Below are 16,301 nucleotides of genomic sequence, written 5' to 3' on the forward strand. Positions count from 1 at the left end.
AGTTTTACAAAACACATGTTGAACTGCCCCAAGATGCAATAATCTCACACCCCGCCACAAGTACCTCAACACAATTCCATATTCACAAATAGTTTTTTAGACGTTTTCCTACCCAACAACACCCTCCCCTCTAATGAACTGTGAAATTTGTCAATTAGCTCTGCTCTAAGGCAAAAGCCAACTTCAATCCTTCCACACTACAAGCCAGCAGAGGATACCACTGGACAAGCCACGTGCTCAGTCAGATCTCACCAGAAGTGAGGTGGGTACTCAAGGTCAAATTTTCACTCTGCAGTTTTAACTTAATTCAACTCTGTGGATGGATGAAATGGGAACAGCATCCTCCCACACAGCTTTATTAATAGCAAGGTGCTAGCAATAAGAGTAAAGTTTGTCCTTAAATTACCATTCATGACTATAAAACTTTGGCAAACCCAAGGAGAATTTACTACAGTAAGAGATGATCACTGAAGTATTTAAATTCACACTAGTCCTTAACAGCTGCTTGTACCTTTTCTTTCCAGAATCAATTTACATAGGCTCATTTCCTGCCCAAAGGAAATATCCATTGGGGAGAATGCTATAAAGTCAGTCTAGCAGGGAACAATGAAATGAAAGAAAACAAGAATTTTTTTCTCTCCCCCACCCCAAACTCTCAGGACAAGGCAGTTGGAGCAGAAAATTGAAATCTGGCAAAAAAATTAAAACCTCATTCAGAAAAGCTTTTCTGTATTCCCTCACAAATGCGTTTTAATTTGACTGAGTTATCAGACTTTGAAGGTGTCGTTTCACAAGCTGTATAAAGCTGTAAGGGATGGGAGGCAAAAGGAAGATTTGCCTAATATGGTAATTTGGTGAGAAAGCGAATCAGCTCTGAATTTACTCTGTATTTCATCCACAGATGGGATCTGTGAAGCCTCTAAGAGTGGAAGACAATCATCCCCTGCAGACTTACCTGTGTGTAGAACCAAAGAGGTCTCAGAAATCCTGGCAAGGCACTTTAGACTCTACTTTGATGGAGGTTGACATACAACCATTTTTTTTTTCCAGGATGGGACTTCTCTTAATTACAAGAAAATTCACATTAAGCAAAAATTCGGTGTGCAGTGGTGCACACCAGGAAACAACCTTTAAGAACCTCGGGGAGTGGTGAGAAAATGGACTTGGAAAAAAACTTTGCTGGCTGTTGTAGCTGTTGAGCAGTTGTGAAAAGAAGTACTGGATTTTTTGTTTGGGCACTTGTATCACCACAAATCCCCACCTGCTTATACAGTGTGACAGGACCACCTAATATGGTTAAAACCAAGGAATATGCAGGCTGTGATGATTAACATGAAAACCCCACTCAGGAGCAGCGTTTCAAGGCAAACAACACGCTCAGGCAAGTGAAGAGGTCAAACTTGGGGCTGACAGAACCCCACACTAAGGTCAGTCCCTTCATTTACGTTCATGCACACAAGGGACATGAGAAACTCTCACTCAGTACCACAGACCCAGCCAGGCACCTGTATCACTGCTGCCATTCGGCTGTAGCTACATATTTGCTAAAGTGATCTTGTCTTAAGCAAGACAAGTTGGATTTTGCTCTTAGTCAGGCTCCCCTTATTAGTACGTGCATTATTCTGCCTACCAGAGGGACCCCCATCTCCTCTCACACACCAAGAGCTATGAGCTTCTGATTCAGAGCCTGGACTGCCTGTCCCTGTCAGCCAGGGACCTGCCCCTGTCTCCAAGACTTTCCCGTGTGGCGGCCAGGAAGAGAGACAGAGTTTCACGTGGTTTTTAGAAATGTCAAGGCTCAACTCCCTTAGGTGAAGTCACAGGAAACTGCAGCAACTTTGAGAGCCAAGTCCTTCATATCTGCATCTCAGTTGTTTGATTCTAAAGGGAAAGCAGGATAATAGGCTGAACTCGTCTGGAAAGCCCCAGGATCTTGAGATTTCAAAGCTTTTGCAATGCCAAATTCCACTGCTCCAACAGCTATTCTTCTACACCCACAAAGCCCTCCAGTCTGTCTCTCCCTATTAAGAAAGTTTAATAACACCAAGTTTACAAGCACTCCATTAGCATGTCCACAACTAAATTGATTGCTGCAGAGATTTACAATGGATATTGCCCATTTTTGGGGAAATCTTCCAAGAAAGTTTGACCAAGACACAGTTTGTTGCAACACACTAATACAATTAGCAGTAAGTGTTATTGCCATCATTTTAAAGAGCTCCATCTTTTATTAAAAGATTACATCTCTAGACTCTGGCTTACTGGGCAAGCTGCTAACACTCAGAAAGAAAAGAGATGCTGCCAAGTTTAAATAGACAAACGTTCTGGGGAAGAGTTGATTCTCTTCAAGATTTCATCAGCTGCAGGAGCAAGAAGCCTCCCAGGCATGCATTTGTCAGGCAGCGTGTACACCCCTCAGGTGTGCTCAGGAGCACAGCCACACTCCCCAGCACCAGCCAAAATATTTGCATTAAACTGAAACTATCTAAATGGATTCTTGAGAAATGCAAGTGTTAAACATTAATCGGTCCAGGTACCTAACAGTACTGGAAGCAACTGCTACACAGAAACCAAGCCCAGGAAAAGTGTGAACTCTTCCACAAGAAACACCCTGCACGTTGTTTTTTGCCTTAATACCCTGGAATAGCTGAAAGCAGCAGGATGTGTCTACGCTCTCCCCTCCAACCACCAGGCAAGACTAACAACCACGGAGTTTTCCCAGCCAGCCTCTCCTTCATCACTGCTTGGCTTTGTAAGTCCTCATTTCGCTGCCTTGTGCATTTTATCCTCCTTCCCATTAGGGCACAGACAACAGAGGCACCAAAAAAAGGCACATGCACAAGCAAACACCTTTTGCTTTAACTTCCCCAGAGGTGAAAAGCAACTCAGTTTATCTCTAATTCTAGCAGGGCAATGGTATCAAAGGTCTGAAAGAAATGAGATGTGTCAAGTATGCAGAGGAAAGGTGCCTGGATGCAAGAGTAGCTTGGCTATTCTGTTGCACTCAGGATCACATCAGATATATTTGTCTACAAACCAGCAGAGAAACTGGTACTTGAGCATCTCCCACTTCAATTCCCAAGCAGACCAAATGCTATGAATGACAACTCATTATTTTAACTTATCTACATTTGCCCAAAGTTAATTCAATGTAAGTTTTAACATAATATAAAACAACGAAGGCTGTTCCACCAACTTTATGTGGAAAAAATGAGCACACAAAGAAAGTCTTCAAATGAATTAACCAGCCTGAATACTGGGAATATAGTGCAGGAATCAATTTTGCTCAGCAAAGCTGGGGGGGAGGAGTGGGAATCCATGAGGAAATGCTAAAACAAAACATATGGCACCAAGACTGAATCCTAAACACTCCATTTGGAGCTCAGGCAGTTATATTTTGTACAGTGTAACGTTTTTCTTGAATGGGTTTTAAATATCAGGCGTGTGAAACTGGCTACAGCCAGCACACAGGCACCAGAGCCAGAAATGAACACCACACTCCAAAAAAAAAAACCCAACCCCTAAAGTCATCACTGGACAAGAGCCTCCCATTCCAGCCTGGTTTTTACATCCAAAGACCCCCCATTGCTGCTGATCAACACCTCCAGGCTGCTTTTTTTCAATGGCCATGAGTTCTCAGCACATGAGACTCCTACACAAGCACCAGACAGATGACCATGGACATCTTGATAAAATTTGGGAGACCAGATACCTTAATTCTAACAAGTTCCTCTCTACCCACAAAAAAAAATTCTCCCACACACGGCTTGGATGAACACAGATAGAAATCTAAACATTCAGCCCCAAAAGATCAACATGTTCACAGGCAAAGCCCAACTCCAAAGCTACTCGAACCACAGTCATTAAAAAAAAACTAATCATTCCTTAAATGGTGACTTCAATTTTCAATTTAGGCTTGATTTCTGATGGGATAAGGAACTCCCACCACATCCGTTCATGCAGCCTGCACTGTCCTCATCGCTGCTAAGGAATCTGTCAGGGGAGAGAGGGCACAGGAACAGAGCCTGGGAGCACTCCCACCACTAATTTATCTCCTGGTTCTGGCACGGGCTGCTTGCAGCAAAGGGGATGCTCCTAAATCAAGCAGCCACAGTCAGCACAGCTCTCATCTTTCCAAAAAAGTAGCAAAACGAGAATGACCCAGTTCCAACCAACTTCACTCCCGCTACCAGCATTTCCAAGAGGGATTGTGAGATCCAGGGGAACTCGCATGTGTGAGTATCTGATCAGCACAAGCAGCATGAGGTCGAATTTTTTTCAGGCTTCAAAAAGAAGGCTGCAGTAATTTATATGCAATCCACGCTCAGAAGACCAACCACCTTCACAACCACAGCACAGACTATGTTCTGCTTTTTAGATAAAAATTGCAGCATCTCTCCAAAGGCCCTATTCACCTGCAGAACTCTCACTGCTCTGCGGGTACATTTCACTGAAATGCTTTTTAAATTGCTTCCTCTACCCCACCTGCATTTTATCATTTCTTAAAATGAAATCAGGTTCTCATCTGATCAAAGTTCCCTGATTCAGTGTACCAGAAGTTATTTAAGCCTAAGGAGGCTACTCAGCAGTTATTAACACTAACCAAGCATAATCAACACGGATATTAATCCACACCTCTATAATGGCATGAGTCATCCCCAGTGCTGAGTAATCCTTTTTTATTTATATATATACTATTAGCCAGAATCGGGGGGGGGGGGCAGTTTTACAGTAGAGGTTCTCATTGCAGGTAGGAAACTTGCTTTTTGTATTCCTGCACTTGAGTGGCATGGAACCATCCACATCCAATAAAATCCACACGTGGCTATTTTCAGGCAAAACTAGCACAATTTAAAAAACTAGACTACAAATGGATTTCCATCATGACAAAGCAGCTGAGCTGGTAATCTCAAAACTTACTCTAAATTGTAAGAGTAATTTTTCTTTCATCAGGAAACAAGTTAAATCCTATAAAAGCAGCAGTACAAGGTTCATCTCTTTCCACACCAAAACGTCTCTTTGTTCCGTCCTGAAGAACCTTTACAGCTCTTCAGTAATAAAGAGAGCTCAAAATTTAAAAAAAAAAAAAAAAAAAAAAAAAAAAAAAAACAACCAAAAAACCCTTGAGGTTTACAGGAGACATGAAGCAGGAGGCAAGGCAGTCCAGCTCAGTTAACACAGTGACATTTTGTCCCACAAATCATATACGTGCTAGGAAACTTGCGTCACATCTCCATCCAGGCCGCTGGCAGACACACCAGCGTTTGAAACGAGCAAAGGGGGGGGGCAGAGGACAGGAAAGTTAAAAAGAGAAACCATATGTTTGCAATATACACATCTCAGTGTACACCCCATCACATGCCAAAATGCCAACGCAACCTTTCAGCGAGCAGGCACCATCCAGAAAGGGACGGGGAAAAGATACAGAAGAAATTAAACACTTTTTCCAGATTTCTCCTCAAGTTCTGTCAGTTAACATGAGACAGCACATGGCTGTGCTCCTCCCAGTACTCTGAGGCAGCGGAATGTGCTGTGCGTCTCCAGCAGCAAGTTCTCCCAAGAGCAGAAGTGTATTTACATTCCCTTTTGTTCCCATCTCACCCCACTCCCGAGCTACAAAGAGGCATTCACTCCTGTCCTTGATCACTCAGGTCCAAATCCTTGCTTTGTGCCCGCAAAGCATCCCTTTGCGGGCTCTCAAAAGAAAAGGAAGTATTTCCTACACGGAGAAATTCAGTTCTCTTTCCCCAGGAAACGGGTGGCATGTTCTCCCCCTTCCTCCCCACACCTGTATCAGCTGCTCCTCAGGGAGGCTGAGCATCCTCCTCCCCAGGGCACATTTTCCAGAGGAGATTTAAAGGGCTAGTCTGCAGGATTACATCTTCCTTCCCTGGTCTTTACAGGGAGTCGGTCTTCGTAAAGGGCTGCTGCTCCCTCTGAGCAGAGGGAGAGGACAAAGCCTGATCCCACAGAGCAACAGGGATTTCCAGAAGGATTTCCCTCACTCCACAGCTTTAGTCCCTTCCTACTTTTAAACAATGCTAAGAAATTCAATCTCTTAAAACAGCATTTTCACAAACTCTCCCACCCTCAACAGAAAACAAGCCTCCCCACGAGGCAGAGATGGAAAGCCTGGGCATGACACTGCTACGTCATCCAGAAACTTCAAATAAAAGCACTCCACAAAGATTACTCAAAGAATTAACCTCCTTCCTAAAACCCTTTGGCCGGGAGCCTGCCCTGCCACTCTCCTGCTTCATTCCGAGCCTCCGGAGGGTGAGACGGGAGGCACTGACCTTAGAATCACCTGTGGCACCACCTCTGATGTGTCACACACTCGCCCTAGAGCAATGTATCCCTCAAACACACCCCAACAAAATGGTCGAGACAGCCAATAAATCAGTACAGCGGGAGGCCTTTGGTAACTGGGCAGTTTAACGCCAAGAGAGAGTGAAGAAGGAAAATAAAAAAAATCATTTAATGGAGAGAGCAAGGGCTGGGGTCTCGAGCTGAGGACAATGAATGAAAACGCACGGCAGCTGCAAAATCCCCGGGTAAAAGGCTCGTTCGGCGGCTCTACCAAACCCTCCGTTCAGGGACCAAAGCAGCGCGGGGCTCCCGAACTGCCGAGAGCTGTGATCGCCCCAAAACCACCGGGGCTGCCCTGGGAGGAGAGAGCCCAGGCGAGCTCTGGAGTTCGCTGACCACCTCACGCCCAGACCACACCGTGGTGAGAAGAAAAGCCTCCCCAAAGAGGACCCCGTCCCACTCACCCCGACACGAGGAGACAGAGACCCTGCCCGGAGGAGCGGGCAGAGGCCAGGGACGAGCCCTTTGCCGGGGGGCGTCTCCGCGACCACCACAATCCTCTCCTGGGATGGGGCAGACCCACATACCCCCGTCCGTGGGCCCCACACACAGATGAGGAGAGGCAGCAGCCTCAGCAGAGGAGTCCCACAGACCCTCACGCCCCTCAGAGTCTCCCGCAAGGCGGGGGGACAGATCCTCTCACATCTTTCCTACATACGTGGCTGGAGGAGGGGGGAGCTGGTCACACAGTCCCAGTCCCTGACGGGGTGTGTGCGACGGGACGCCCCCAGCTGATGGGACCCCCAGACCCTCACACGCCTCAGAGTGGGGGGACAGACCCCCCTCAGCTAAGGGGTCCCCCAGACTTTCACACAGCTCAGTGCGGAGGAACGGACCCTCTCACACCCTCACATGGCTGAGGGAGGGCGAAGCCACACGGTCCCACTCCTTTGCGGGGTATGTGACAGGATCCCCCTCAGCTGAGGGGGGTCGGACCCCCCCTTCCCTCAGTGGACTCACACCCTCACATCCGAGGGGCACCCTACACCCCGCCAAACCCCGATGACCGCTCACCGATGACCTCCTGCAGCTCGTAGTCATCCTTGTTGATGGACCAGGGCAGCGCGCTGGGCTCCTCGGCCATGGCCGCGCCGCGCCCGCCGCCCTCCGCGCCGCGAGGGGGAGCGACCCCGAGGGGCGAGGGAGCGGAGAGGAGGCGCTGCGGTGTCCCGGCTGTCCCCGAACCCCGGCCGAGCCCGAGCCCCCTCCTCCTCCGCCTCCTCCTCTCCCGCCGCTACCGCCGGCCCAACTCCGGCCGCCGCCACCTCCTGCACCTGCCCATGCCCGGAGCGCCTAACGTCACCCGCGTGCGCCCCGCCCGCCACGGCGGGGCGCCGCCCGCCGCCATCTTAAGCGTGGCATGGCGACCCCTAGCCCGCCGCCAGAAGGCGACTACGCCACGGTTAGCTCGGTTATCACCACCGGCCTCGGGGGATGGGCCGGTAAGGGAAGATTCCAAAGCGAAGGACGGAGGAGGAGCCCCTAAGGAAAGGGCGGGGATGCCACACACAAGATGGCGGCGGCGAATATCGTCCCCGCCCTCAGGCACAAGGCGGGAGCGGGTGCCGGTTTAAGAGGAGCGAGGGCAGCGATTGGCTGTCCGCGGCCGGATCCGCTGCTCCTTTTGGTTGGGCGGCTGTCAATCACGTGCCGGCGGTTCCCGGGTCCCTGTGCCCGCGGGACCGGGCCTGATCCTGCCCTGAGGGAGCCCGGAGCCCGCGGGCGGGAGCGGGGCCCGGCCCCGGCGCTCCAGGATGCGCATTCCGTCTTTAAAAATAGTGCGTGAGTGTGAGGGATCAGTGGGTCTGGTATCCTCGCAGCCCCCGAGGATGGGCAATTCCCCACTCCACGGTGCTGTTCCAGCGTTCGTGGATATGTCCGACACCCTCATGGAGATGTCCTGCACTCTCATCCTATGGTTTCAGGCTCCGCACCCGGGGCTTTTTGTATCTGGATGCATTCAGGAGTACATCTGGTGGTCATTGAGGTAAACAAATTGAAATGTAAAAGAGTGAGGAATACGGGACTGAATGGCACCATGCACTCACGAAGGCTGATGTCTCTCTCTAATATATATACATTTAAATTGTTAGTAGTTTGAGGATTTTTTTTTATTCCCCCAACATGAAAAGAGAGAAAACAGCATCTCACCATTACAATGCCGGACTATAACCATCAGGAACCGACTTGGAATCTCAGTATCGGGTTTCGTCCTTCTTTGCCGGTCACTCTTCTTGTGGCTTGATGTCAGGCCCTTCTGTGGGTCAAAGAACATCAGTTACATGTATTTTTAGTTTATTAGGACAAATTCCTGAGATGCCTCTGGTGAACCAAGCTTTGTGGAGGGCCATCGCCAAAGGCACGGTCTGACCACAGTGCTTTCACTCGTGCTCTAATGCAGGACACCAGCTCCTTCCTTCTACTCTTTTTTTGTGTGTTCTACAAAAAGCCCCACGGCCCCATCTCCCTCACTGCTGTGCAGGCACTCCATAGCTCTGTCACAAGGCAGAACCTCCAACTGAAAAGCTGTTTGTTTTCCTGCTTGTCTGTGTTAAACATTCCCCTGCTGAGCCATTTTTAATATTTGCTAAATATGCCTTAATTACTGCTCGGAACCGTCTCTGTGATCTTTTAACCATGTTATAAAAGCAGTTTATATAGCAATTAAAAACAGGTTTTACCCCAGAGCAGGCACCCTGGTAGCCAGTCTCGTATTTCTGATAGCTAACAGCATGTTAAAAATGGATCTGAGCCAGGCACAAACAACAAAAAGAGACTTATACACTTAATTTTACCACATGCTTTTAAATTCAGAACCATCTTTTGGATTCGCTTATTCTGGGCTGAAAATCCTCTCCCTGAAGGCAATGCTAAAACTCTTACTGCTTTAGACCACTGGAGCAGGATTAGGTCCACGATGTGCCTTGTTCTTTAAGAATAACCACAGGCTTTGATCAAAATTAAAATTTAAAATGTTCACTGGCAAGACCACTAGTGGCCACGTGAGCACAGAGAGATGAGTGCTACATTTTAGTTTTCCAGCTCTGCCGTGAAAAATGCATTTCCGTATTTTTAAACCCAGATCTCTCATTCACTCATAGACTCCAGGCCTCATAAATTTTGCATTATTTTTTTTTAATGAACTCAGCATTTTTGAGTCTCTCAAAAGTCAGGGGTTGCTGTTGCACTCATTCATTTAGTGGGTTGTTCCAGCCTGAGTCTGCTGAGGGATGAAAACATGGAGCTGGATTCCACAAAGCTTTTATTCCTTAGCCAGCTTCAGCCCTCCAAGCAGCACCTTCTCCTCTTTCATCACTTCTGCTCATCCTCTTTTTCCAGATTTACTGTATTTTGCCTGTCTCGTGTAGGCTGTGAGCTCCTCAGGGCAGAGGCAATGCCTCTATTTATAAAAGAGCTGTGAAGTGGTGCTGCTGAATCAAGTGCTCTTTTGTAATAACAAGAAATTTTAGTGGAAATCTGAAGTGGAAAAGCAGCTTCCTGGTGTATCCACCTCCGCTCTGGACCAGGCTTTAGGGGAGACTGAGAAGTGGAAAAACTTCAGATGTCTTTCAGGTGGGAAGGCTGCAGCCTGAGAAAAAAAAAAAAAAAAATCCCTGTGGAAAAAAAAAAAAAAAATCCAGAGCTGGGTTTCCTGAATTTTTTGACTTCCAGTAAAACACCATGGATCAGGACAGGCGGAGCCCTCCTCCTCCTCCGTTGATTCTGCAGTAGAATGGAGGCTTTCTCCTGGCTCCTGCATTTCACTGATATCCTGGGGCTTGGTGTTCTGCTGCCAAAGCGTTGGCACACCAGGCACACAACGCATGCTCTCACACAAAACGCTCCCCTTCTTGTAAGGCACATGGTTTCCTGACTTTCTGGGCCAATTACTTATTGTTTCAGTGAAACTTACTGGCACTGACCAGCTCTTAGCTTGGTTTTTCCATCCATGTAATATTGTAAAAATGATGTTTAATGCCTGGGTTGGTTTTTGATGCTCAGCACACAGACATTGCTACCTTGAGTGCCTGGAAAGGATCCTTGATGGGTTTTGTCAGCAGGTCAAGGGAGGTGATTCTGCCCCTCTGCTCCAGTCTGGTGAGACCCCACCTGCAGAGCTGCATACAGCTCCAGGGTCCCAGCACAGGAAGGACATGGAGCTGTTGGAGCAGATCCAGAGGAAGGCTTCTCTGCTGTAAGAAAAATGGGAACAAACTTTTTAGCAGGGCCTGTTGCAATAGAACAAGGGGGAATGACTTTAAACTGAAGAACTGTCAGTTTAGATGAGGTATCAGAAGTTTTTTATCGTAAGGGTGATGAGGTGCTGGCACAGGCTGCCCAGAGAGGTGGTAATGCCCCATCCTGCAAATATTCAAGGTCAGGCTGGATGGGGCACTGTGCAATCTGTTCTCGTGGAAGATGTCCCTGCTCATTGCAGGTTGGCTGGGCCAGATGGCCTTTGAAGGTCCCTTCCAACCCAAACTATTTTATGATTCTATGATCATAAAATTCTGTGTTCATCACAACTGTGAACATTAACTTCATTTACTCTTGGGCTGCAGAAAACTAATCTAAACTCCAGTTTGTGTACTGAGGCCATACAGATTTCATCATTGTTGCCATGTTTATGGTTTAAGGCTCTTTAAGGCACCATAAACCTCTGTAAGTGCAGTGGCTCCCAGAGCTGGTGCAAACAATGGCAATTAATGTGCCTGTGGAGCTGCCTGGTACAGGCCTGGACTGAGGGAAGCCCAACAATGCCTTTTTTATTGCCTTTGGAGCTGGGCAAGCCCATGTCCTCGAGCAGAATGCCTGACCTTGTTCCACTGCAGAATTTGCCTGCTGTTCTCTCTTCATGGAAACACTTCCAGGTTTATTGAAGGGACCTTACTCTATCAAACTGCAGCTGATTACTTAACTAAGTACAAGGCAGTTTCCTCTCCGACAAACAAAGGCAGGCACTGCACTCTGTCTCCAGGGGTTTCTTCTGGCAGCTTTGCTTTGGAGAAATGAGGTGCGGACCCTGCAGTGGAGGAAGGAGCAGTGATTTCAAACCCTCCAACTGGAGCAAGCTTTTAATAATAGTTGTTTTCAAACCACAAGCTGAATTCCAGTCTAAACCACACCAGCAGGTTTTCCTAAGTGATCCCGTGTGCTACCCTGTATCTCCACCCCATCACTGAGCCATTTTAAATTCAGCTCTGAGGTCACTTTGAAGTCAAGTAGCTGAAGGCCCGGTTTTAACAGGTGAATTCTGGTTCTCACAGGGTGTTTACTGAAAGCAGCTTTCATTCTGCAAACACACTTCTCATCTCAGCACCCTGCCTCTCAACAGAAACTCTGTGCTGCTCTCTAACTTCCTTCACTGAAAATATCCCCCAGATTTTAAGCTCCAGGAAACAGGCAAAGAGTTTATGACCAAGACAAGTTTTTTTCTTCTTACTCTTTTCTTCTAAATTTATGGGTTTTTTAGTATCCAGATTAAGCCATTTAACCCTCTCTGTAACAAATTAAAGCTTTGCTGCCTCCTTCCAATCTAATATAAAATCAATGCCAGGCTTGAGAAATACTTATAACAAGATCTTGATTAGCACATACCTTAACCACCATTTAATAATAAGCCCTTGCTCTGCTCTGGTTTACAATAATGCTTTCTTCATACTTCTTTGTCTTTACAGAAGCCAGTGAAAGACACTTCACATGCCTGCACCTCTTTTCACCCTGGAAATGTCACAGCTTCTAAGGACAGAAAGGTTTTCCCACCAGCCTCTTCTGTGAAGGGTAAATCTCCATTATAAAGCATTTTCTAAGCAGCTGACCAGGACAGGGATGAGAATGTGTTTCAGAGCTTTTTCCCTGGTTCTTGAAAGTGCAAAATAAGCCTGGTGGAAGCAGCCAGACCCTGATGGACAAGTGGATACACTTGGCCTGACTCTTCTGCAGCTGATGAAGGGTGGCCAAGGACTGTTGGTTCTATGATGTAAAGCTTTGTGTGTGTATTTAAGACCATTTTGAAATTTTATTATTCAACAAAACTCTTCTAGAAAAAAACTCAGTCTGGACATAACCCCTGACACACCCTGGAAGAGGATGGAAGTAGCCAGGGACACTTGGGTCTTCTCTGCTGCCTCAGCAAGTGGCAGGGAGGGTTGGCCATGGCAGGACTGGGCACAGAAAGCAGCTTTTGGAGGTGACACTGCTACTCCCAGGTGGTACAGCATGGATATTCTCTCAGCTGGGAGTGCTTGGACACAATTTCCAGCTGGCAAACTTTGAAGAAATCAAATAAAACTTCTTTTGTAATGTTACAGTGAAGTAAGAGGAGTTCTCTTAAAAGGCAATGAGAAAAGAAACCTTAGGAAAGATAGGATTGACTAAGATTTCATTCACTTCTTGCCATCTGGGAATAAAATTTGTGAGGGAATACTGTTCTTATCCTTAAAAATGGCCAATATCTTCTCGAACTCAGCAAAGCAGAGGGCAGGCAAGGTTTATGCTTCACATTAGCAGATTCTAGTGACATGAGTTTACAATAATGGTCTAATAGTTCAGTGTCACAGTGACTCATGGCTTATTACTGTGGCGATAGGAATGTAAAGAGATCTCATTTGAAAAAAAATATATATTTGGATAGTTCACATCCTTTCCTCCCTACTCATGAATTCCTGTGCCATTGACTGCTAGCAGCTAAAAATAGGATCCTTTTTGTGTATCTGAAGGAAAACCTAGAATCAGGGAGACAGTGGGAGGGGACCAAGGTTCTTTCACACAGGGCCTTCAGGAAATATTTGTAATGAAAGCCCTCTGAGAATGCAGGAATGTTTTTAAAAGATGGGAACAATCTAAGCAGGTATCTTGGAAAGAAGAAGGAGATGAATTAATGAATCACAGCAGTTCCCAGCTTTGGTATTTTGCACCATAGGGGTGGGAGGTGCAGGACCAAGATGCAGCTTTGTCTTGGAGAAGCTATTCCACTTCAGCAGCAGGAAGCTCTAGGGAACAGCCCGGGAACAGCCCTGTGGGCTGATGAGGAGCCAGAGAGGAGCCACAAGAGGAGACTCACTAGGAGTCATTTGAAGTTTTACAAGTCCCTTAAGGACAGCAGCAGCAAAGAGGATCTGGGAAGACGTGAGTAAGGTATCTGCAAACAAAATGGATTATCACCACCACCCCTTCGAAAAAGAAAAAAAAACCCACATGGCACCTCAGAAACAAACCGCTGAAGTGTGAAATCATGCAGCAGGGAAAGCTGTCACCGAGAATCAGAAATTGATTTAATAGACACAAATTGACTGCTGCATGATTTGTGCAGATTGCTGCTTGCTGAGAGGGGGAGAGAGATCCACAGCTCTGGAGAGCTGAGCGCAGCCACTACCTGGCAAAAGGTGTGGAAAGCAAAAATTTTGTCATTGGTGATTGTACGTGTACTGAATGCTTCCTCTTCAGCAGGGAAGAATTAAAATCGATGGCAGGATGCAAGGTAACAAAAGGAGATGACTGATCAATATGCATGTCTTGGAGCTGAAGACAAGCCCGTCTGCCAAGAGCAGCATGCTGATGAGGCGAGATTCTGAGAGGGAACCTGAAAAGCTTCCACTCCTGATGCTCAAAAACACAACACAGCTGAGCAGATGCCTGGTGCAGTGCTGGGAGAGGTGAAGACACCAAGGAGTCTAGAGAATAACTGTTAGGAAAAGCAGGGAATATTAATTTTTAACACTAAATAGATTTAAAGTAAAAAAATATGATGCTTTTCTTTGCCTTTCTAAAGATCTCAAAAGCCCTTTACTGATACTGAAAAACTGTGGTCTTTACATACCTGTGCAAGGTTTTAGAGATATTGAGACAGTGATATTTTATGGCAATGTCTAATCTATTCCTTGGCTCAAAGCACTTGAAATCTCATTTCCCTGTGTATTTCACTGGGGAGGGGGTCTCTGTCAAGTGCGACCAAAAATCAAACACTAACTCTTCCATGATTCAGTAGTTTTAAATCTGTTACCCAGATTTCTGAATACTTTGGAAAATGTTGCTGTAAAGCTGACTGCAGGGTCTGCTATGGCTCCAGTGGGACAGGGAAGAGCACATGGAACTCCAGGTTTGCTTTCCCAGTTTTTCTGCTCCTGAGTGGTATTTGCTTCTGAGGCAACAGCCTCAGAAATAGCACATGAGCAGTTAAACACCTCAGGTCTTGCAGCTCATACATCTCATTCTGCTGACACAGACAGAAGGCGGACACAGCTGAAGATCAGAGCCAGAAAAATGCTGCAAAAACTTTGTGAAAGATCACTTCATGGTAACCCCACATTTGCCTGAACATATTCCCCATGAGTTCCCCACAGGCATCCTAAACAGTGGATAAAGACCTGTTTTATCACCTCATGACTTTGATTTCATTAAGAAACCACAGAAGATTGGTACCATTGAGCCTCGATGTTCTCACTGGGCTTGGAGCAAGGGTTCTCCTGTGGTCCTGCATCATGTCACCCACTGCCTCCTCTGCAGAGCCCTCCTGCTTTCTTGGCACAGGTGAATAAGCAGCCACTCCCCTTAGGAGCCAGCAGGACCCAGGGCATCTCTCCCTGGAGGCTGGCACCCAGCCAGACTGGCTGCTTTGCTCTTTCCCTGCGGGAACGCACAGAAGGACTGAGAGCTGTGCAAAATCTGTCTGGTCTGGGGAGGGTTTGGATGCTTGACTGTTGAGGAAACACTGGCATGTTCCTCCCAGTGCCTCTGTGCTCTCAGCCATCTGCCACCTGCCTCCTCACTGGGGGTTCTCCGTGTTTGCTGGGAAGGAGAGGCTTGGAAGCACAGGATGGAACAGCTGTGCTGTCCTTGGGCTCAGCTGGACGCACTGCATATTGTCCTGCTCTCCAAGGCGGTGGGAAAGTGTGTGGAAACAGGAGAAGGAAAGACTTCCAAGCAACCTTTTGTAGAGAGCCAAAGATAAGTGTTTCATGGACAATACACATACATTCATTCTGTCCTTGCAGTCCAGCCCCACCAAAACCCACCCTAAGCAGGACTAGGAATTGGGGAAATGGGAATCAAAACCCCTTCACTGGCTGCAAGGCAGGAGAGACTCTATGTGCAGCTGATACAGCCTTCATGCTCTGGACTGCAGGGATGCATCCCCTGCCTTTGTGGAAAGCATGTATCCAGCTGAGATAGAAGGATCAGGCTGTCTGGAGGGCAAGGGCAGCCCCAACCTCTGCCATGGCATGAGCAGCTTTATCAGTGGGAACAGGATGAGGAAAAGGCTCTGCTAAGCTGGGTTCTGCTGAAGAACAGAAAATGCATTGTTTGTAAATCAGACTTTGGAACTGCTTAAGACTTGAACACAGCTTCAATTAATTAAACTTTTGCAGCGCAGCACAGTCCCAGAGTGAATACAACACTATTCAACCCCCTGACTGCAGATTTTGTTGCAAAATAAACAAGTTTTTCCAGGGCTGGGCTTGATAGTGCTGATCAAGAGGTTGGGTTGGGTTCAAAGTCATCTCAAAGTCCTAGTGGGGATACAAAAATGGTTCTAACACCAAGAGAAAATTACCTTTAGCAAAATATTTGTACACAGCACATGTTGTCAGGCCCCAAATGGTCTGACAGAGGTACTTTTTAATAAGCTCTATGAGTATGTTTCCCAGCAGTGCGAACCTTGTGGGGTTTGTTTTTTATCGCCTTATTAAAATCTGTTTCCAGGATGCTCAAGCAACATTTTTCCAGCTATTTTTTATGCATAATTACACTTTCTTCCCTATGCTGATTTTATTCCTGCAAATGTGCCCTCTGGACCAAGCAGTGCCTCCCTCCTGGTAACACAACTCTTGTCACATCGATGAAAATGAAGGGTGGAATTTGATCCATCAAGGTCAATACTTGACCTCTCACCCTCTCTTTCTGAAGCTGAGAACATCCTGCAGCAGTTTCAC

General features: G+C 46.9%; 1 protein-coding gene across 2 annotated transcripts in view; it reads right to left on the reverse strand.

Moving 5' to 3' along the window:
* OXSR1 (oxidative stress responsive kinase 1) overlaps window positions 1-7,617 on the reverse strand; it is an 87,905-nt gene extending 80,288 nt beyond the window's left edge. For both annotated transcript variants that reach the window (XM_066201399.1, XM_066201391.1), the window contains exon 1: window positions 7,384-7,617. In XM_066201399.1, the coding sequence (XP_066057496.1) occupies window positions 7,384-7,410 (27 nt within the window). In that variant the 5' untranslated portion in view covers window positions 7,411-7,617. The remainder of the gene's footprint in view (window positions 1-7,383) is intronic.
* Between the last annotated feature and the right edge of the window lie 8,684 nt (window positions 7,618-16,301).

Source organism: Chamaea fasciata, unplaced genomic scaffold (assembly GCF_029207755.1).
Source record: "Chamaea fasciata isolate MVZ Bird 193981 ecotype frontalis unplaced genomic scaffold, bChaFas1.0.hap1 SCAF_1, whole genome shotgun sequence".
NCBI lineage: Eukaryota > Metazoa > Chordata > Aves > Passeriformes > Sylviidae > Chamaea > Chamaea fasciata.